The sequence below is a fragment of the Pleurodeles waltl genome, chromosome 7 (genome assembly GCF_031143425.1).
Source record: "Pleurodeles waltl isolate 20211129_DDA chromosome 7, aPleWal1.hap1.20221129, whole genome shotgun sequence".
NCBI lineage: Eukaryota > Metazoa > Chordata > Amphibia > Caudata > Salamandridae > Pleurodeles > Pleurodeles waltl.
This window is the reverse complement of record NC_090446.1, coordinates 450,821,238-450,844,383: the sequence shown is the minus strand read 5'-3', so window position 1 is coordinate 450,844,383 and position 23,146 is coordinate 450,821,238. Positions and strand designations below refer to the sequence as shown.

Genomic DNA, 23,146 nt, shown 5'->3' with positions numbered 1-23,146 from the left:
TCTTAGCTACTTCCTGGACTGTGGGGGAGGTAAGTGGAAAGGAAGAATGATAAAGTCATAAAATGTACATTACTTTCATCCATTTTAGAACATCCTTGCCCCTTCACAGTTCACTCTTCATCCTCACTGCTTGATTGTTGAAATTTCTCTTTTTATTAGTTGTGTCTAAATCAGACAAGTTTTCAAATGGACTGAGAAGTATGTTATGTTTTAAAGAGGTTATTTAACAATGAAAATGGAAAAACTATCAAAAGAAACAAACCAGTGTCCCAACAGTAAATTAAGATCGTGCCCTGCATTCGTTTTGTGCTGCTTGGCATAGCACCCTTCTCAGGGCCATGTGCTTCAAACTGTTTATACAGTCATTTGCCAGAAATAACAAGAACCCGTGATTCTGAACATCTCTTGGAGTTTTGCCCTGTTTAACTATTATTTTGTGATTTGGTGTGTGATCACAACTTCTGCTTTGTTTAAAGTGTTTAAAAGTAAACTGTATAGGAGAGCAGAGTGCATTTTTTTCACCGCAATTGTGCGGCAACTTTTAGATGTAGCAAGTTTGTTATGTAGGCTACTACTGGCATATTATGCATCCATAACCAATCCATTCGTCTTAACTAGCTATCAGTTTCACCATGCCTATCTCGATTTAGAGGGGCTTTAAACTATTTCTGTAATTTGTCTGCAGCAAGGGCAGGTGTCTGCAAATAAACTACTTCAATGACAGCTGTGAGAACTTGCATGAGTGACCTATAGGAAGTTGCCGATGCCGCACGCTTGCTAAAACCCTTCAAATTTTTCATCTTGCTTCTACCTGATTCATTGCTAGCAGTCTTGGGACAGCCTCCAGTACTTTGACTCAAAACAACTACAAATATTTTTATATTCTTCTTAGAGAGAGGTATTTTAAAAGGCATATTTATTATAGAAGTGCGTGCCTGGTAGCCACATAACATGTTATTTTCCTTTTGCCAATCCCATTTCTATCATGGGAGTTAGAATGCATAGCCTGCAGTGCATTTCAGGTGGTAAAGGTACATTTATCCGTATCCATTTTACCTCTCACTTTTGTGCCTTTTTGGTTACTAGGTAATTGAGTCTGGAAGCTCTGCTTCGTCAGACACGTGACACTCAACAAGCAGGCGATGAAGATGTAGAAGAACCATTGCCTATGACATGTCTGGCTTCTGTTCACGTCATTACTCTAATCGAAGATTTGCTTATGTAATAATGAAATTCACGATGTCTTCTTGAAAAAGTTTAGAATTAGCTTCTAGAAGCGAATTTGATAGTCTCAAGAGCAGTAGTTCAGATGTCATCAATCTTAAAATCAGTTTAACAGATTGGCAAATTGGCTGAGCGCGTTCCGTACTCTTAAGATGCGCTAGGTTGACTAGTAGGGCTGTGGTCAGTTTCCATGGGTGAGGATGATTTTGAGGATATCCTGGCTCACACTTTCCTCTGTTTTCTGCTTTTACAGTATCAGGTCGGTCAACTGTACTCTGTGGCTGAGGCAAGCAAGAATAACACTGGAGGCGGTGAAGGGATTGAGGTGCTAAAGAATGAGCCATATGAGAGAGATGGCGAAAAAGGGCAATACACACACAAAATATACCATTTGCAGAGGTGAGTGTAAAAAGAAGTGCTGGGAGATGCATTTGCCAATAAAAATCAACACTTTAGAGATTTGTTTTTGCATTATTAAGATATGTATGAAAAATAGTTCCATTGAAAGATGTGTGAGAGGAACAGGTGTGGATGTAAAAGGATACATTAAATTGACATTTTACAGTTTTACAGTAGGGTTGTCCAATGTAGGTTGAGGTTTATGCCATATTTTCATGATACTTTCTTAAGAAGCATGTACATTCAATGAATCTAAATGGAACTAATGTAAATAGTGTATCTTCCAAATCTGAAGCAGCTTTACTCTCTTGGACCTAATTTGGACACCACATCAATTATGTACAGATTAGGGTGTGAGCACAAGCATAAGATCGGTTTATATTGGAGATTGTCCTAGTTTAGCCACTTAGCTTTGCCTGAGAAGCTGGAAGGGTACAGCAAACCTGAGATACTCTGAAGTTCTGGAGATATAGGAGAATGGAGGGGTAGGATAGCAAAAAAGAGGAGTTGTGGTACTTTGCAGTAGGAAATTACTAGCTCTCTAGAAAGGAACTAATCTCTGTAAATTCACACCATTGAAAATCTTCTGAGTTCCCAATTAATGCGTTAATGAGCGTGTAACCGCATATCAAGCTGTATCCCTGTAACTTAAAAGAAAAAAGTGAGCTCAATAGGGAAAAATAAAGTTGTGCTTGTTCATTTTCAAGAAATGAGCATCATTTGTGAGCACACAAAGCTCTGCCAAGGAAGGACAAGCAGTCATGAAAACTATTTAGCTAAGGGAATAGTTTCTCAAACAAATGTTCACTACCAACAGTTTTCCAAACTTTTATTTGTAAAAGGAACACTTAATTTTTAGTATAGGATAATTGAATGTTACTGAAAATATGTACTATGTACAGCTGCATTTCAGGGCAATTTCCCAAATGGCAGTGATTTAATTAAATATTTCCAACAACTGCCTTTATCAGAGACCCTGCCTATCCCTGATTGGTAATTGTGCTTTTGCTAAGACCTTATAGTAGTCGGTGTAAGAATTTATTTGATTACGCTCTTACGGTCTCATTCTGAGTTTTGGACCGCAGAATGGAGCATAGTATGGCTTTCCCCACTTCTGAGGTGCACAAACGTGGAATGTGGACTGAATGCTTGCACAAGATGTGCCACATTTTATCATGCAGCCAAACACCCAGGTGATGGACAGTTTGTTCACCAGTCATAATACCGATTTTGAAGTAAAACAGAGTTTGCACCAAAATGGCGATAAGAACGGTTCCTATTGTGAGGGTCTCTGTTTAATATTTGAATCTCTATAGACTTTTGTGATCGGGTAAAATTCGTAGCTCTGCACCCAAGGAGAAAATGTCACACTTATCTGTAAGTTAAAAAAAAAAACACGTTTCTCTCTGCTGCTTTCATTAAAACACTGCTTGAGAAAAGTGCTTGCCTAAACTGGGGAACCCGAGAGAAACTGAGAGAGTGCCTTGTACAACCTGGGCAGAGCATGAAATTATCATGCAGACTATATAGTGGTTGCCCACAAGGGAAGTGAATTACAGGATGAAAGAGCACAGACTAGAGATCCTAAAGACTCAAAGGAGAAGATAGATACTGCACTCTACAAGAGAGGTTGTACACAAGGAGACATATGGGCAGGTGAGATGATTCCAACATGAAGACTCCAAGCACAAATAGCAGTTACAATAGAGATGGGATTGTGCTTCTTTATGTCAATAACCAATCAACCTCAGGAAGAAAACAAATTAGTGTGAAACTTTCACTAGAAAAGAGCAGGGCTTCATGGATCAGTAAAAACTAATACATACTGGACGGGTACATAAGATATCACTTGATGCTTGCTGTAAAACTGGAAGGCAGATAAAAGCAAGCAAGTTGGTGCTAAGGGCGTGCTTCCAAGACATCTTGTAAAAGAGATGTACCTTATTAAGCATTGAACATTGCCCTTTAGAAGAAATATGGCTAAAAGCTCTGACCTCCTGAGGGAGAGTACTGAGATTTCGGATATAACTTCTGAAAGCATCTAACCCTCTTGGAAGTCCGAAATCTGCTCAGGTTTGTTTGGGTTTCAAACCGAGACCCAAAATGTCCAGAGGTTCAGCAAGTATTAGTCCATATGATGGAGAAGATCTCCATACTACGGTAAAGAACTGAACTGGGGTTCAGTGACTCAAGACATAAATGTAATTCGTATGACTGTTCTCCTTGAGAACCAGGATATGCTTTATCTGATCCTCTCCACCAAGATTGAAGGGATGTCCTTAGAAACTTGGAGGAAGATGCGAGTTGTACTTGCTTCGGGGGCAAATAGAGAAGTATTAAGCAGAAATCTCCTGGGGAAGCCCATGTGCTGCATATTTCCACTAAAGCTTGGTAGGCGAGATAATCTGAAGCAGCTACAGTGTGTGAAGAGTGGCTCATGCTCTTGTTGCAGAAATTGGGGCAGTGCAAAATGAGAGGATGGAACCAGTCCTAATGTGTAACTGGGCAAGACTATAACAGGTGGCCACTGGTAGCACCAGCAGTAAAGGCTACCATTCAGACCAGCAAAGATTTTCATAGGCCATGCCCATAGACCCTAGAATTAGCCATAGATTTTCTGATGGCAAAGAACAAGACAGACTTGGTCCTTATCAGAAAAGGCATAGAGAACCAGTACCAGTTAAATCCAAAGTGTTGTGATAATGACTGCCACCAGTAAATGTTCTGTCAGCAGAATGCTGAAAGGACAATTTTTTTTACAGGGTATGGCTTTCAAATGAAGGTGGTCTTGGTGTCCACGTTCCACTTGACACATTGATAACGCATTCAAGGTGCACCAAGAAAATTAATGCAAGGGTGACTTCATAACTATCAGAGCCTCAGCAAGCAGACATATTGCATTTTTCATTATAAAGAAGACGGAGGCTGAAAATTGGTGATGGTGCACTGTCAAGTGACCCAGGAAGAACCCTGCCTTATAAAGTGATAGCAGTGGGTTATCAGTTCTGCGAGACTACTCCAACATTAAACCAATAGGGTATTGTTTTGTAAGTATTTGCTCACCATTTTCTTATTGGGGCCATAATTTTAGTCAGACTGGTAATTGCCATAATCTTTACAAACTATGAATTTTGCTGCGTAATGCCTATTCTGAAGTGTGGAACATGGAATGTGTTGGTAATCTGGCACCCAGTAAATAGTGCCACACACCCTAAAAGTATTTGCTTTGTGTGGTATTGACACCCCAAATACTGAGAACCTCTTTAAGAATCCCTAAGTATGCAGAGGGAGGTGCTCCCAAAAGACAGTGTGAGTTCCAGGGCACAAGGAAGAAGCACACACTAATTATGGGCTTGCAGAGCAGAGAGTGATTAACTAAAATGCATCACTTACAAGCGAACCTGAATAAAAGCAGTGGCCTGCGTGGTATCTTCTATACTGACATGGAGGAAGAAGGCCCCATTGTACATCAGTTAGGAAATGAGTTATTGCAATAAAATGCACAATGTGAGAAGTTATTGTGAATGTGTGCTCTCAGAACAGAGTTGGTTTCATTGTAACTCATTCCTTTTGTCAGGCCAGCCTGGGACTGGCCTTTATTGGCGTTTTGTAACGTTGGACATACAGCTGTGCATCTAGAAGACAACATTCCATAGTTAGGAGAAATAGAGGCTGCATTTGTGTATGTGCTACATGGCATTCTCTGACACCTGACTTCTTGTTTTACAGTAAAGTCCCAACCTTTGTGAAGATGTTTGCCCCAGAGGGATCACTTATATTTCACGAGAAAGCCTGGAATGCCTATCCCTACTGTCGAACTAGTGAGTATTCAACCCCCAAAAAACTAAAGATGGTTATAAGTGCTCTCCACAAACCCCACTGTAGAAGCTCTGTGTATACACACAGTGATTATTCAGTCACTAAATTAGTAGACCATACTTGTCAATAGTGCCCATGTAGAAAATTTGTCATCTTCCAACCTAGTGCAGAATCTGATCATATACTGAAAAAATGTAGCGTCTCCTCTATTCCCTGCAGTCCCTCTGTTCTCCTTTTCTTTTATGTGAACACTGAGTTTCACACTATAAATATTACAATGCCCACTGCAGTGATTCTATTCTTCAAATACACCCACCCAAAGTAGTTATAGCCCATTACCAATGAGCAGCACTCCAAAACTGTGATGGTTATCTTTTGCATCCGAGCGTGTAACTTCAGGAGAGGATGACACAGAGAGGATGTAAGAGGACACTAAAACATCTTACCAGATCAGCCAAATTTAACCTAGCGATCAGTGCGGGAATTATAGATGTCACAACCAGATTACCTCCCACCCAAAGTAGAAAATGCTGCATTCCTTTGATCTGATTGTTAAGCCTTATATCTGGTCTTAGAACATCTCTCTTCCAGAAAGCTTCACCATATGTGTGTGGTACAAGTAGGGCAACCCCTTCAATGGTCTTAAATATGTGACCATAGATACCCCACAGGGGAATGCTTCCATTGTCTCATGTTTGGCAATACACATCCTGATTCTGCTTTGACATATGTGGCTTCACAGATGTAGAAAAGGTTATAAAGTATTTGTGGTATTCCTAGTCATTAGAGTAAGTAAGCAATAATAAGCACAGGCATAGCCAATATGTCTTGCCTATGGGAGAACTGTTAGGTTTAGCAATGTGTTATAGACGTGATGTACAGCGGTGTTGCTGCTGTACAGCATGGATACATGTTAGTGGCACAGAGTGGGGTAGATTGGGGTGGGGTAGTTAGGAGTCGAGTTGGGTAGGGTCGTTTGGGGTAGGGTCGTTTGGGGTAGGGTCGTTTGGGGTAGGGTCGTTTGGGGTAGGGTCGTTTGGGGTAGGGTCGTTTGGGGTAGGGTCGTTTGGGGTAGGGTCGTTTGGGGTAGGGTCGTTTGGGGTAGGGTCGTTTGGGGTAGGGTCGTTTGGGGTAGGGTCGTTTGGGGTAGGGTCGTTTGGGGTAGGGTCGTTTGGAGTGAGGGAGTGAGTTAGATTGGTGGGGTAGATTTGAGAGAGTGGAGCGAGGTAGATTTGATTTGGCGGGTAGATTTGATTGGGGTATATTTGGGTTGGTTGGAGTGCAGTGCGGTAAATTGGAGTGGGTAGATTAGAGTGGGTTGGTGTAGAATGGAGAGTAGTGGTGTGGAGTGGTGTAGGGTGGAATAGATTGTGGGGCGGGATTGATTGATTGAGTGGTGTGGGGTGGAGTGGAAGGGGGTATATTGAAGTGGGTTTAAGTGGATTGGAGTCATAGATTTGAGTGGGGTGGAGGGGAGGGTGGAGTGGAGGGAAGGGTGGAGGGGAGGGCGGAATGGGGGGTGGAGTGGGTTGGAGGGTGGGGTTGAGTGTGGGGAGTAGAGTAGAGTAGAGTGTGGTGTGGAGGGCGGGCGGTGTGGAGTGTCGGGTGGAGTGGAGTGGCGGGGTGGATTGGACTGTAAATTTGATGGGTCAAAACACATTGACAGATGTTTGAACTTGGTCCAGCGTTGTGTGCTAATGAGCTGGTGCTCCATTAATGTTATTCTTTTGTTTTTTGTTTGTTTGTTTTTTCTTTTTTTGGTGGGCCAGCACTCTGTGGTATTGGTTCATGGGATCTTGGCTCAACTTAACCCTGTCTAATCTTGATCCACTGCTGTTTTCCAATTAGAGAGCATACACTTTGAAAAGATAAAGTTGAGCCTTTAAAGGGCAGTGCAAAGGTGGCATGCTATCCAAAACACGATGCAAAAAGACACTTGTAGTTTAAACTTGTGGTACTTTAACCTGCTCATTCTTCTGAATTCTTCCATTATGATGAAAGGTATGGGAAACTAAAATTATTACAATTTCAGTCTCTAAAGCAAACTCTTAGGTGTTCCCAGTATGGCTGAATGGAGGCAGTGGGGTTTGTAAAGTGAGGGGTCGTAGTCCTCCCTCATATCATTACAGCTGTGGGAAGTGAGCGGAGGGATACAGCTACTTCAATAGGTTGCACACACATCACAGCTTTCTCATGTGTCTGTTGTTGAGCCAGGAGCTCCAATCAGTTTCCTTTCAACCCTGGGCACCATTCTTCAGCATCACAGTTTTCAAGTGGTCCTCATTTGGAAATCTTCATTTGAAAAGCTTCATCCTCATGCTCTGTATCATGTAGTGCGTATATTCATGCAGTTGACTGAATTACATGAACTGGCCCTGCTGGGTGATTACAATGACACCCCAGAACAAGTATGACCGGTCAGGAGCTATAAGCAGTGGACAGCACATGGTTTAATGGTTTTCCTTGTAGGAAAGTGCCCCTTTTGGCATGGTTTCCCCTCCTGCCACCCCCCCCTGCACTTTTTGTCCGAGATTGATGCTGACTTGATTGAGAGTGTACTGGGATCCTGCTAACCAGGCCCCAGCACCAATTTTCTTTCCCTAAACTGTGCCGTTGTTCCCACGATTGGCACACCCCTGGCACACAGCTACGTCCCTTGTAAAAGGTACCAGTGGTACAGAGGGCTCTGTGACAAGGGAGGGTTCTTGAGGGCTGCAGCATGTATTGTGCTACCCTAAGGGACCCCCTCACCAGGCACATGCACACTGCTATTGCAGATTGTGAGTGCTTGTGGGAGGAAAAAGCTAAAGTTGACATGGCATCCCTCTCAGGGTGCCATGCCCACCACCCGCTGCCTGTGGCATTGGTAAATCACCCCTCTAGAAGGCCTTACAGCCAAGGCAGGGTGCACTATACGACAGGCGAGGGCATATCTGTATGAGCAATATGCCCCTACATTTTCTAAGTCCATTCTTAGACATTGTAAGTGCAGTGTGGCCATATTAGGTTCATAGGCTGGGAGTCTGTCATTACGAACTCCACAGCTCCATGATGGCTCACTGAAAGCTGAGGAGTTTGGTATCAAACCTCTCAGCGCAATAAACCCACACTAATGCCAGTGCTGGATTTATTGTACAGTGCACCCAGAGGGCATCTTAAGGATGCCCCTTATATTTTAACCAGCCCTTTAATGTAAGGCTGACCAGTCTGTGCCAGCCTGCCACTAAAAGACATGTTTCTGGCCCCATGGGGTGAGAGCCTTTGTGCTTTCTGGAGTCGGAAACAAAGCATACTCTGGGTGGAGGTGCTTGACACTTCCCCCCTGCAGGAACTGCAACGCTTGGCGGTGAGCCTCAAGGGCTCAGGCCTCCTGTTACAGTGCGTCAGGGCACTCCAGCTTGTGGAGATGCCTGCCTGCCACAACCACTCCCCCCCCCCCCCCCCCCCCCCCCGAAGCCCCTTTGTTGGCGGCAAGTCTAACAGGAAAGATAAGAAAAACAGAGAAAAGTGACCACTCCAGCTAGGACCACCCCTAAGGTGTCCAGAGCAGTAGTGACCCCACCTCTCTGCAGAATCCTGCGTCTTGGTTTGGAGGACAGGGACCAGTAGGGCTAGGAATGTGCCCCCCTTCCCAAAAGGAGTGGGCACAGGAAGGGTGTAGTCACCCTCAGGGACAGTAGCCAGTGGCTACTGACCTCTCACCCCTGTAACGCCCCTAAATCTAGGATTTAGAGGCACCCCTGAACGTAGCTCACCAGATCTGGTGACCTCAAGACAAGAAGAAAGAATACAGACTGTTAAGCCGACCCCCGCAGCAGTGAAGAGTCCAGACGACAGCCGGCTTGGCCCCAGCCCTACCGGCCTGTCTGCAGCTTCAAGGACTGTGCTACAAAAAGGTGACGCATCCTGCAGGACCAGCAACCTCTACATACCCCAGGAGGACAACCTGCCCACCAGAGGACCAAAAACCCCCAAGGACAATGGCCCTGTCCACAAGAAACTCGAGGAAGGACTCCAAGACCGCCCAGATCCGCGAGTCCTGGCCACTCTGCACCTGACACCTCACTTCCTGTGTCCAGGTGGCCCACTGGTCCAGAGCAGGTCCCCAGTCGATTCAGACCCTGTGTCCATCCTGGGTTGACCCCTGCTGGCCAACACGCCTGCAGCCTAAATCCAGAAGTCCTACCCTCCTCCCCCCCCCCCCCCCCTCCTCCCCTGATCGCGAGCAAACCAGACGATGATACCCGACACCCAAAGATACTCCTGCACCCGCAGCCCCCTAACCTTGGGGAATCCCACCGATGGGCCAGCAGTGTTCAGCAGGCGGTCCTCCTCCTTGTCCAGCCTTGGGTTTTCTGGAACCGAAACCCCTTGACCCAGCTTGCAGCATCTATGTGACCCCCGGGGTTCCCCTTTTGAAAAGCTGTCCCTGTGAGGCTGTGTGTGTGTGTTTGGTGCTAACCTGTGACCCCAACCTCCCCCTCCCCATGCTCACCTAAACCCCCCAGGTCTGCCCTCTGAAATCGCGGGTACTTACCTCCTGCCTGCAGATCTGTTACGAGTGCCTCCAGTCTCCACAGGATGCCATCCTAAATCCAACTTTGACCTCTGCACCCACCTGGCCCCGTGCTGCTGGTGGTTTATGTTTGGGGTCATCTTGAACCTTGACCAGTGGACGTCCTAACCTCTGGAACTGTATGTCGAGTACTTACCTTGAAACTGCAATAGCACTTTTCCTCCCATAGGACTGTTCTGAAAATTACACTGTCAACTTTTGAAATTGAAAAGTGTTACTTGCCTGGAAACCGTTAGTTGCCAAACATAAAAGTTCATTTGATACATATGCTTGATACATACTTACAACTGTACTTACCTGCAACGAGAATCTTTTATTTCTAGAAATAAAGTAACAAATACATTTTAGCTATGTAAAACCAATTGGCCTAGAGTTAGTCATTGAGTGTGTGCCTCATTTCTTGACGGTGTTCAGCCAATGCTTTGCACTACCCTGCTCGCCCACACTACCACAAAAGAGAGCTTTAGTATTGTCTAGTTTAGCCTCTGTTAAGCGTCTAGGGAACCCCTGGACCCTGTGCACACTATGGCCCTACTGTGGCAGTATCTGCCCTTTATGAGTGTGCCGGCTTGGCTGGCACATCTCCACTCATACCGCCATGGCTGTATGAAACACCAGGCCGGAGTTGTACACCTGACAGTCCACAGCAGGCCACCGGCAGCATTATGAGCCGGCCTACCACCATGGTTTCCACGGCAGTAGCACTGCCACAAAAACCGTGGCTACCAGTGACATGGGATTCCTTCCCTGTCACCGGTGGACGCCCCCCACCCCAGCAAGCACCTTCTACCCCAACACACATAGCGCCCCTCACCCCCTCTGACACAGAACCCACCACCTCCCTCCCCGCATACATGCACACATACACCCACATGCTCCATGCATACACCCATTCACTGACACTTCAATTCACTGACACTTCCATACACCCATTCACTAACACTCATCCATACACACATTCACTCGCACTCATCCATACACCCATTCACTAACACTCATCCTCACACGCATTCACTCACTTATTCAGGCATGCATACACATATACATCCACACACGCATTATTACATGGACACACTTTCAGACACCCACACACGCGCAGACCTCACACACAACATCCCCCTTCCCCTCCCCTGTCGGACGCCCAACTTACCTTGTCCGGCAGGTGGTTTGTCCGGTAGGGAACGGGAAGGGGCGCTGCTACCGCCAGCAGCGCACCGCTGGTAGGACACTGCCAGGCCATATTAATGGTCTCAATACGGCTGGCGACGTCCTCCTGGTGGGGCAGTGCAGGTGGTAACACCACTAGGCACCACCGCCTGCCAGCATGGCTACTGCTGGATATCAGCCCTAAATGTAGCAGAAATCCTTCAGTAACCATATTCTGGTGGTCTTCTGGTGCCTGTGGCTTTGGCGTTCTCAGGTAGAGGCTGCCAATGTCATAATGAGGGCCTATATCTCATTTTGATTTAGTATATACAGAGCCAGCTTCCTACAGACCTGCATAGTGTTGTATGCCTGTGGTTTATGATAATGGCCCAGCATTTGTGGGATATTGCACCTTTTGAGGCTATTGTGTGAAGTTGGGCCCATGGTATATATAGGACCAGCCTTGTGTTTTATTGATATGTTCCAGGATAGTGTACCCACTTAGCTTGATATTGCACTCTGACCCTAGCACACCTCTGTTCATTTAGATGAAAGGGGCCAACAATGTATACTGAGGCAAGCAGTTCTAATACTCCAACTCAGAATTGATTGTGCCGGCTTGTTAAATGTGTATCAACCCTGTTTATGTATGAGGCTGTGATCTCTGCGAAGAAAGCCTTTGCTTTTTTATGGCTAATTCCTAATGCGACATTTGAGATCTGTGCACATTTTCTATCCTGTAACGTTTTGTAGGCAGCATATATGATCCTAGAGCATTTCAGTCCATCGGTGTATACCAAGCATTTCCAGTATGATAAAAATGAGTTATGTTGGAAGTGACAATTTTTTTATCATCAAAGCAGAAAATCTTTTCACAATTAGAATACCCGACATATTTATTTTTATTAGTGATTGAAATGAGCTTACATTGCAACTGTCATAATATCAAGTTTATTTATTAAAAACAGAAAGTATGTCTTTGGTTTCTTAATTTGAAAGGACCCAGCAAGGGTGGACCGATATGCCTGGAGTGACTCTCCTTTTGAGTGTCTCAGCAAACTTTCAATGAGATGTGAAGGTGTTCCTCTAAGTGGCCAGTCGTTCCTTTTTAAAGTGACATGGATCTCAGAAGGTTATTTACAGAACACAGCTTTTTGTCCTTAGATGTGCCAGCTAAAAAAGGGTGAAGAGGCTGTGTACCAGAAGGAAAAAGTCCTCTAAACTTACAATGCAGCCAGGCTGGCATTAGCACTATTGAGGTAGCTGGTGTGAGAGAGTTTGGATTAGCAAAAGTAATGACTTCTGCACCAATTAAAGATCACACTTAAACTGTTCATGTTTGTAATAATATGTTCATCGTGTGTTTAACTCACGTTACACAAACTGAATCACAAACATGAGATAATACTGAAGTTTTCTGTTTTATGTATATTTTCAGCTTCAGGGTGCCAGACTTATTTCCATGTTTGTTCTGCTCTAAGAACACTTATACGTTCTCTTGTGCATACAGACGCAGCATTTTAGACAGTACTTTAAAAAAACCTTTTCTGAGTGGTCTTTTTTCTCTCTCCTTCTCTCACTCTTCTTTTTAACTCTCACTCACACATGTAGGTATCCAATCTCACAAAAAACACACACTGGTACTGGAAAACTCTGCTTGGCAATGCAGATGCTCCGGTACTTGAGCTAGAGTGAGGGTGAATTATAAATGTCAGTACCAAGTAGCTGTGAATATGGACACATTTGAGGCCTATCCCCCATAGCATTGATATGTGGCGCTCACATAGATGTGTAAACCGCAAAGCATACGTTTCTTAGGTGTGTTAAGACACAGAATTGTATTAGTAGTTATTTTAGTAATACTGCTTCCTGTAAACTCCGGTGTGCAGTATTTTCTATTAGTGGTATCACAGTCCTTTTTGGAGTTTAACATCGGGGAATATGGGGAATACCGCAGTAATACCACCTGTTTTAATCAATTCTGAGCTGCAGTTTGTAGTCTCTCTCTCTCTCTCCCTCCCTCCCTCTCTCCATCTCTCTCTCCCTCCCTCCCTCCCTCTCTCCCTCTCTCTCTCCGTGCCAGGATATCCCCGAGGGTGATAGTGTGCTTTACAAATACACATACCAAAAGGTGAGGCAAGCTTGGAACAACAGTTATGATCATGTTCGGTCAGCAAAAATCTTTATTGGCTAGAATACAAGGTATAATCATGTATACCTTTCAGAGTCACCTGAGGCTTGAAATTGTGTGTAATTTTACCTCTCCTGCAACAGGCTAGGAATAGGGCCCATAAACAAGTGATGGTGTGGTATTGTTGATATGCTGATGAAGTGCTGCTGGTCAGGTGACGTGTGTACCTGTAAGGTTAAGAAGGCTCTTTTCATGGCCATACTTTTAAACATGCAGTCATCTTTGTAGTAGCTATATGTGCCACATAGTGTTACAAGCAGGCTGTTTTTCAGCATTGCATGAGCCTTAGAAAAAAGCAACCTATTTGATGGCTTTCAAAATTGCACCAATGCACCTCAGTCTTATCTCCTGTGTTGGGACTTTGCTTTTCCCATTTGCATTGTATTTGTGCAGTGTGATATATAATGTATTCTCTTTGTTTTCTCCCCTTTCCTCCTGCCTTGAATCCGGGCCGCAGTTGTCACAGTAAGTCTATGCTTCTATTTCAATTGCATGTTGCTGAAAATTTTGTTAAGCAATGTATACACCTGCATTAACCATACAACCTGTTATCCGCGGTATTGTCCTAAGACACTTTTCCTGGTGAGTGTGGGACCCTCCAAGCACGATCCCTTTGAAGGCAGTGTGTTGCCCTTCCTGTTGCGATATCTGCTAATGTGCCAATGTGTGATGACTGTCAGAATGGGTCTGGATTCTTTTTTAAAGCACTGTTGGTCATGATAAAAATTCAGTCTCATGCACTACTGTTCATGACGATCAAACTTTCCTTCTCCATTCAGTGTTTTAGGTTACTATGGTGTCAATTCCATGATGATCATTGTGCCCACCCTCGTTGTCAGCTCTTGTGTCTTTCGCATGTTTCTTGTCACGGTCCAGATGGTGTCTCTCCCTGAGCTCTTCTATTCCTGGTGAATGTAGCCTGTCTGTTCATGCTGTGCTCTGTCCTTATGAGCTGCATGAGGCCAGATCATCATGTCTCTTATCATGTACCGTAGGTCAGTGGTTAAAGTGCCTCTTGTTCTGCACTTGTGTGTTGGTGCCCATCCTTGTGTACGGAGAGTTCTATTGGGCTTTGTGCTTTCTCATGTGCTCCCTGTTATTTCTGAGCACAGTGCTCCTCCTCCTTCTGTGACAGTGTTGCTAACAGCTTTTGTTTCTGTATTCACTAAATGTTCTTGTCACATCAGTTCCCTCATTGTGTGCTGTCAACACCGGGAATTGGAAATGGCTCCCTAACCCAGTGACTGAAGTGTCCTTCCTCTGCTGCTTCCAGTTTCCCTGAGATTTTTCGTTGTATCTTTCAGAACGAGTACATGAAAGATGACTTCTTTATCAAAATTGAAACCTGGCATAAACCTGACATGGGGAACCAGGAAAATGTGAGTATGGCTTTTTGTTGAATTGGCATGATCTTGCTTTATGCCTGTCTTTCTCTCAAAGATTTTCTCTTTTTCGGTTTTGGTGTCACCGTTTATACTTCAGTTTTATCACTCTATTTCTGCCTCGTCTAGTCCTCACCCTCTCTGGTCCCTCGTTTCACTCTTTCTCCTACCTCTATTTACGTCTTTCTGATGTTCGCTTGTGTATGTCTCACAATGCCCCCATGAAGTATTTTTTTCTTGCTGTGCCCATGTCTATCTGTACTTCATGCTGGTCGGAAAATGAAGTCTGTAGGTGTGGGAGATTTCTTTGAAGTTCGGTACACATATATGAAAAAAGTTAGCCTTTAACTGTTCCAAAAACATTGATTGATCATTAGGCAGGCATTTGTCACAAATATGGTGCACTAGTTTGATACTTACACGTACACCAGTAGCCAGAGTTTGCAAAAACTGCCAATAAGAATGTTGAGTTTTTTTTTTCTTTTTACTGTTCTGCCTCAACACCCATTTTGTTCACGACTGTACAAAGCTACCACTTATGCAAGCAAGTGAACAGCTTTAATTCAGATGTGAACACAGTTACTACAGAAATGTGTAATTAAGATTCATGAAGCAAGATGACACACACTATTATGATGTACATAGTTGTGTGATGGTTTCCCATGTGCAAAGTTTGTACTGGACCTTAGTCTGCCTCGCCTCGCGAATTTTTCTCTGCTTTGGGACATTTTCTTTGTAGTCAAACCCTGATGACTTCGACAATGTACGCAAACCTTTTCTCTGTCAGTTTCAATTTTGCTGAGGTTTTCTATGTACAGTGACCGCTGTTTGCAGAAATGTACACGTCACGGTTCCCTTCGAAATGTTACTGACTTTTTTAGTGTACTTGTATATTGTGTAAATATGTAATCTAAATTGTCTCAAACGAGTTTTCATGCAGTGTGGAACAAAGAAAATCTTTGCAACATTTGCAGTTTTCAAGGGTACCTTGTAAAGGTTGCTGGAAAACATTTGCACATACAAAAGCCATTCCTATTATGTGATATGGTGGAAAATCACACATAAATGCAGGAGTGTTCATTACATACAACAATCAAAGAAACCCAAAAGGACAAGATATTTCAAGTTAACAGGGTGTTCCTAGTTAACTATTAACAGACAAAACTGAGGTGCAAGGGATGTGACTAGTGAAACTAGAAGGGAGGATTGAAAGAAAGGAAACCTGATTTTAAAAAAAAAGAAGAAGAAGAAAAAGAAATGTAGATGGGCTCAGATTTGGCCAACAGGGAGTCGTGTGTGACCCATATTTGGGACGTGCAAAAGTTGCTGAACATTTATTTAAAAGAAAAGGGGCCTAATGATGTTAAAAACATTCGTACTCGATGCTTGCACCCTTTTTGCTCTCGTTTTACAGGTGGAAGCAGAAATTAGGGAATATTACGGCAAATGCCTGCAACTTTTTTCAAGTATTATGACCATCTTTTTATACAGGTTTGCATTTTCTGTTACTGCAAGGAAAATCTGTTAGCACAATTTGTTATTGGTTGTAAGTAGGCAAAGCAGATGGAAATACGGTTTTGCAGTTGTTTTCACATTACCGTCAGGGACAGAAAGCCCCTCTTTTTTGGTCAGAGAGTCAGCTCCCACTTTTGGACATGTTCGGAGGCAAAAAGAGGAAAATACAAGGTGTGTGTATGCTGACTTTGGACACCTGAGATACGGCTTGTAATCCAGGAACACAGGCTGCAAGAAAGGCTGGAAAATACAACTGGCAGTTCTGCAGTGAAACAAAAGCACACTCTGGCATACAGCTCCTTTGAACAGTCAGCAGGCTTCCCAGTCATAATGCCACTGTTGGTAGCTGTCACAAAGTTCTTTAGCGGCATTCTACACAGCTCTTTACTTCGTGTTAAGCACAATGAATATAAATCCAAACTGAATGTCCGTTACGGCTCTGGCAGACCTTTAATATGCTATGCGGGCGTTATCATAAAAATGAGTTTACTTAAAGAGGGGAAGACCTATTTGTGGTTTTGGGACAGGCTGAATGATCCCCAAGCCTACTTCTCAATCTGAGGAAAGGCAGCACAGCATCAGAAATTTACAGATTGATACTGAATCTGGAGTCAGACATTTCGCTTTTATCTGTTGCATGCCAAGTGCTACGAAACGCAGACAAACACTTTTAGAAAGCATTAGTAGAGACATTCCCTTTTTGGTACCTCACCTTTTAATCAGAGGTACTGAAAAAACGAGCACAAGTTCTTTTTGTCCACTAAATGGCCCTTTTAGTGTTCTGTTTCTGAGTGTTCCATTCCCTCGCTTCACACGCACCCACTCACCTTCCCTTTCTAAAGCCTTTTACTCCTTTCTTCCACATTATCTTTCTTCAATCCTGATTCTCACCTCTCTTGCTCTCTCCTGTCCCCATTCCATCTGTGACTGCCCTCTTCCTCCTTTTTCTTACCTTTCTCTCTCGACAACCTATTTCTTTGCTTTCCATGTTCCCCTTAGGTGCACTTCTTTAACATCCCTCTCCTTTACCCATTTCTTTTATCACCCTTTCTTTCCTCTTCCCGGTCAGGTCCACGGCCTGGATGCAGAGACGTGGAAGGAGGTAGACATCATCCCCATCGACATCGCTGATCGCACTCAGGTGTCAGAAGACGTAAGTCCTCTGATAGTGTCTTTTTTTTTTGTCTGGCACTAGCTAGTTTTTGGGACATTGGCTAAACAGATATGGTGTGTGGCTCATTGTGCTGATGAGTAGGTGTAAAACTTATGTTCGATGGCATCTGTCGCTGTAGATACGCATGTTTTGCAATAGCTCGCCATCTGGTGTTGGGCCGGAGTGTTACAAGTTGTTTTTCTTCGAAGAAGTCTTTCGAGTCACGGGACCGAGTGACTCCTCCTTTCGTCTCCATTGCGCATGGGCGTCGACTCCATCTTCGATTGTTTTTTTTCCGCCATCGGGTTCGGACGTGTTCCTGTCGCTCCGAGTTTCGGAACGGAGAATTAGCTAATTTCGGAAGATTTTCGTCGGTATTGTTGCGTTCGGGATCGGCGTACTTAGATTCAACACTGCATCGAAGATCGAAGAGCTCCGGTGCCCTTCGGGCTAGTTTTTCGATCCCCCGTCGGGGCCTGGTCGGCCCGACCGCGTGCTGAAGAACGCCGATGGAACGGACCCCGTTCCGTTTCTGCCCCAAATGCCACAATAAATACCCCTATACAGACCAACACTTGGTCTGTAACCTGTGCCTGTCACCTGAGCACAGTGAAGACACCTGTGAGGCCTGTCGTGCGTTCCGGTCCCGAAAGACACTCCGAGACCGTCGAGCCAGAAGACTTCAGATGGCGTCCGCGCCGACAGCCCACCGAGAGTTCGAGGAGCAGGAAGAGGAAGGTACCTTCTCGATCCAAGAATCGGACTCCGAAGGATTTGACGATACACAAACCGTGAGTAAGACGTCGAAAACCACACAAAGGAAGATTTACAAGGCCCAGGGGACGCCACTGCCATCAGGCCATGGCTCCACCCATAAATTCGGTGACCGACCGTCGGCACCGAAAAAGGCCCAAACAGTGCCGAGATCGTCCGACTCCGGTCGAGACACCGGCACGCAGCCTTCTCGGGACCGAGAAAGTGCTGGAGACAAGCCTCGACACCGAGATGCCGGTGTGGACACGGCTCGACGCCGAGACAGCGGCACCGAAGAAGATCGACGCCGAGAGGTTTCGGCCCCGAAAAAGAAAAAAGTCACCTCTGAGCCGAAAAAACACACAGACAGGGTTTCGGTGCCGAAACAAACTGCAAGCGACCCAGCTTCAGGCTCTTATACAGAAGAGCACTCGCTAACCTCCCAAATGCAAAAGCATAGGTTTGAGGAAGAGCTACAATCAACTGAGGTGGACCATACGCAAAAGCGTATCTTCATACAGCAGGGGACAGGAAAAATAAGCACCCTTCCCCCCATTAGAAGAAAGAGAAGGTTGGAGTTCCAAACTGAACAGACACCACAACCAAAAGTGGTGAAAAGAGTTACCACCACCCTCTCTTCCGCCCGTGATTAACGTCTCACCAGCACGAACTCCATCACACTCCCCAGCTCACACCACCATAAGCCAGGGGGACCAAGATCAAGACGCATGGGACCTATACGACGCCCCAGTGTCAGATAACAGTCCGGAGGCATACCCTACGAAGCCATCTCCACCAGAAGACAGCACCGCGTATTCTCAAGTGGTGGCTAGAGCAGCACAATTTCACAACGTAAGCCTCCACTCAGAACAGGTCGAGGATGATTTTTTATTCAACACACTCTCCTCCACCCACAGCTCATACCAAAGCCTGCCTATGCTCCCTGGTATGCTCCGGCACGCGAAAGAAATCTTTAAGGAGCCGGTCAAAAGTAGGGCAATCACACCAAGGGTGGAAAAAAAGTATAAGGCGCCTCCTACAGACCCGTTTTTCATCACTACACAGCTGCCACCAGACTCTGTCGTTGTAGGAGCAGCTAGGAAAAGGGCCAACTCTCACACATCTGGAGATGCACCACCCCCAGATAAAGAAAGCCGCAAGTTCGATGCAGCTGGTAAAAGAGTCGCAGCACAAGCTGCAAACCAGTGGCGCATCGCGAACTCCCAGGCACTACTTGCGCGCTACGACAGAGCCCACTGGGACGAGATGCAACATCTCATTGAACATCTGCCCAAGGACTTACAAAATAGGGCAAAACAAGTGGTTGAGGAGGGACAGACCATTTCCAACAACCAGATCCGCTCCTCCATGGACTCTGCAGATACAGCTGCACGGACAATTAATACATCTGTAACTATCAGAAGGCATGCATGGCTCCGAACGTCTGGATTTAAACCAGAGATTCAACAAGCAGTTCTCAATATGCCTTTTAATGAAAAAGAACTGTTCGGTCCAGAAGTGGACACAGCGATTGAGAAACTCAAAAAAGATACGGACACTGCCAAAGCCATGGGCGCACTCTACTCCCCGCAGAGCAGAGGGAATTACAGCACATTCCGTAAAACACCCTTTCGAGGGGGGTTTCGGGGTCAGAGCACACAAGCCAGCACCTCACAAGCAACACCGTCCAGTTACCAGGGACAGTATAGAGGAGGTTTTCGGGGACAATATAGAGGAGGGCAATTCCCTAGAAATAGAGGAAGATTTCAGAGCCCCAAAACCCCTACTACTAAACAGTGACTCACATGTCACTCACCCCCTCCACACAACACCAGTGGGGGGAAGAATAAGTCATTATTACAAAGCATGGGAGGAAATCACTACAGACACTTGGGTTCTAGCAATTATCCAACATGGTTATTGCATAGAATTTCTACAATTCCCTCCAAACATACCACCAAAAGCACAAAATTTGACAACACACCATTCCAATCTCCTGGAGATAGAAGTGCAGGCACTATTGCAAAAGAATGCAATCGAATTAGTGCCAAACACACAAATAAACACAGGAGTTTACTCACTGTACTTTCTGATACCAAAGAAGGACAAAACGCTGAGACCAATCCTAGACCTCAGAGTAGTGAACACTTTCATCAAATCAGACCACTTTCACATGGTCACACTACAAGAAGTATTGCCATTGCTAAAACTACACGACTACATGGCAACTTTAGACCTCAAGGATGCTTATTTCCATATACCAATACACCCATCGCACAGGAAATACCTAAGGTTTGTATTCAAGGGAATACATTACCAATTCAAGGTACTGCCTTTCGGATTAACAACCGCACCAAGAGTCTTTACCAAATGTCTAGCGGTAGTCGCTGCACACATAAGAAGGCAGCAAATACATGTGTTCCCATATCTAGACGACTGGCTAATCAAGGCCCATTCGTTAATACAGTGCTCAAATCACACAAATCATATCATACAAACCCTCTTCAAACTAGGGTTCACCGTCAATTTCACAAAATCCAAAATTCTGCCGCGCAAGGTACAACAATACCTGGGAGCCATAATAGACACATCAAAAGGAGTAGCCACTCCAAGTCCACAAAGAATTCGAAATTTCAACACCATCATACAACGCATGTATCCAACACAAAGGATACACGCAAAGATGGTACTACAACTCCTAGGCATGATGTCTTCATGCATAGCCATTGTCCCAAACGCAAGACTGCACATGAGGCCCTTACAACAGTGCCTAGCATCACAATGGTCACAAGCACAGGGTCACCTTCTAGATCTGGTGTTAATAGACCGCCAAACTTACCTCTCGCTTCTGTGGTGGAACAACATAAATTTAAACAAAGGGCGGCCTTTCCAAGACCCAGTGCCACAATACTTAATAACAACAGATGCTTCCATGACAGGGTGGGGAGCACACCTCGATCAACACAGCATACAAGGACAATGGAACGTTCATCAAACAACACTGCATATAAATCACCTAGAACTTCTAGCAGTTTTTCAAGCACTAAAAGCTTTCCAACCAATAATAGTTCACAAATACATTCTCGTCAAAACAGACAACATGACAACAATGTATTATCTAAACAAGCAAGGGGGGACGCACTCCATGCAGTTAAGCCTGCTAGCACAAAAGATTTGGCGTTGGGCAATTCACAACCAAATTCGCCTAATAGCACAATTTATACCAGGGATCCAAAATCAACTCGCAGACAATCTCTCTCGAGATCACCAACAGGTCCACGAATGGGAAATTCACCCCCAAATTCTGAACACTTATTTCAAACTCTGGGGAACACCTCAGATAGACTTGTTTGCGACAAGGGAGAACGCAAAATGCCAAAACTTCGCATCCAGATACGCACACAAACAGTCCCAAGGCAATGCCCTATGGATGAACTGGTCAGGGATATTTGCTTACGCTTTTCCTCCTCTCCCTCTCCTTCCTTACCTGGTAAACAAACTCAGTCAAAACAAACTCAAACTCATATTAATAGCACCAACTTGGGCAAGGCAACCCTGGTACACAACGCTGCTAGACCTATCAGTAGTACCCTGCATCAAATTGCCCAACAGGCCAGATCTGTTGACACAGCACAACCAAAAGATCAGACACCCAGATCCAGCATCGCTGAATCTAGCAATCTGGCTCCTGAAATCCTAGAATTCGGGCACTTACAACTTACCCAAGAATGTATGGAAGTCATAAAACAAGCCAGAAGGCCATCCACCAGGCACTGCTATGCAAGTAAATGGAAGAGGTTTGTTTGCTACTGCCATATTAATCAAATACAACCATTACACACAACTCCAGAACATGTAGTGGGTTATTTGCTTCACTTACAAAAATCTAACCTGGCTTTCTCTTCCATTAAAATACACCTTGCAGCAATATCTGCATACCTGCAGACTACCTATTCAACTTCCCTATATAAGATACCAGTCATTAAAGCATTCATGGAGGGCCTTAGGAGAATTATACCACCAAGAACACCACCTGTTCCTTCATGGAACCTAAATGTTGTCCTAACTAGACTTATGGGTCCACCTTTTGAACCCATGCACTCCTGCGACATACAGTTCCTAACCTGGAAGGTGGCATTTCTCATCGCCATTACTTCCCTAAGAAGAGTAAGCGAGATTCAGGCGTTTACAATACAGGAACCTTTTATACAACTACACAAGAATAAGGTCGTCCTAAGGACCAATTCTAAATTTTTGCCAAAGGTTATTTCACCGTTCCATCTAAATCAAACAGTGGAACTTCCAGTGTTCTTTCCACAGCCAGATACCGTAGCTGAAAGGGCACTACATACATTAGATGTCAAAAGAGCATTGATGTATTACATTGACAGAACAAAAAACATCAGAAAGACTAAACAACTATTTATTGCATTTCAAAAACCTCATGCAGGAAACCCAATATCAAAACAAGGTATAGCCAGATGGATAGTTAAATGCATCCAAATCTGCTACCTTAAAGCTAAACGACAGCTGCCCATTACACCAAGGGCACACTCAACCAGAAAGAAAGGTGCTACCATGGCCTTTCTAGGAAACATCCCAATGCAAGAAATATGTAAGGCAGCCACATGGTCTACGCCTCACACATTCACCAAGCACTACTGTGTAGACGTGTTATCCGCACAACAAGCCACAGTAGGTCAAGCCGTATTAAGAACATTATTTCAGACTACTTCCACTCCTACAGGCTGATCCACCGCTTTTGGGGAGATAACTGCTTACTAGTCTATGCAAAACATGCGTATCTACAGCGACAGATGCCATCAAACTGAAAATGTCACTTACCCAGTGTACATCTGTTCGTGGCATCAGTCGCAGTAGATTTGCATGTGCCCACCCGCCTCCCCGGGAGCCTGTAGCAGTTTGGAAGTTACCTTCAATTATTTATATATGTATCATCTCAACCTTAAATAGGTGCATACTTAGTC

At 44.7% G+C, this 23,146-nt stretch overlaps 1 protein-coding gene across 1 annotated transcript in view; it reads left to right on the top strand.

The window, feature by feature from the left end:
• LOC138304170 (phosphatidylinositol transfer protein beta isoform-like) overlaps positions 1-23,146 on the top strand; it is a 70,103-nt gene that overhangs the window by 21,858 nt on the left and 25,099 nt on the right. Inside the window, exons 3-7 of the mRNA XM_069244000.1 lie at positions 1,478-1,623; positions 5,353-5,444; positions 13,813-13,820; positions 14,660-14,734; positions 17,322-17,405. Coding sequence (XP_069100101.1) covers positions 1,478-1,623; positions 5,353-5,444; positions 13,813-13,820; positions 14,660-14,734; positions 17,322-17,405 — 405 coding nt within the window. The remainder of the gene's footprint in view (positions 1-1,477; positions 1,624-5,352; positions 5,445-13,812; positions 13,821-14,659; positions 14,735-17,321; positions 17,406-23,146) is intronic.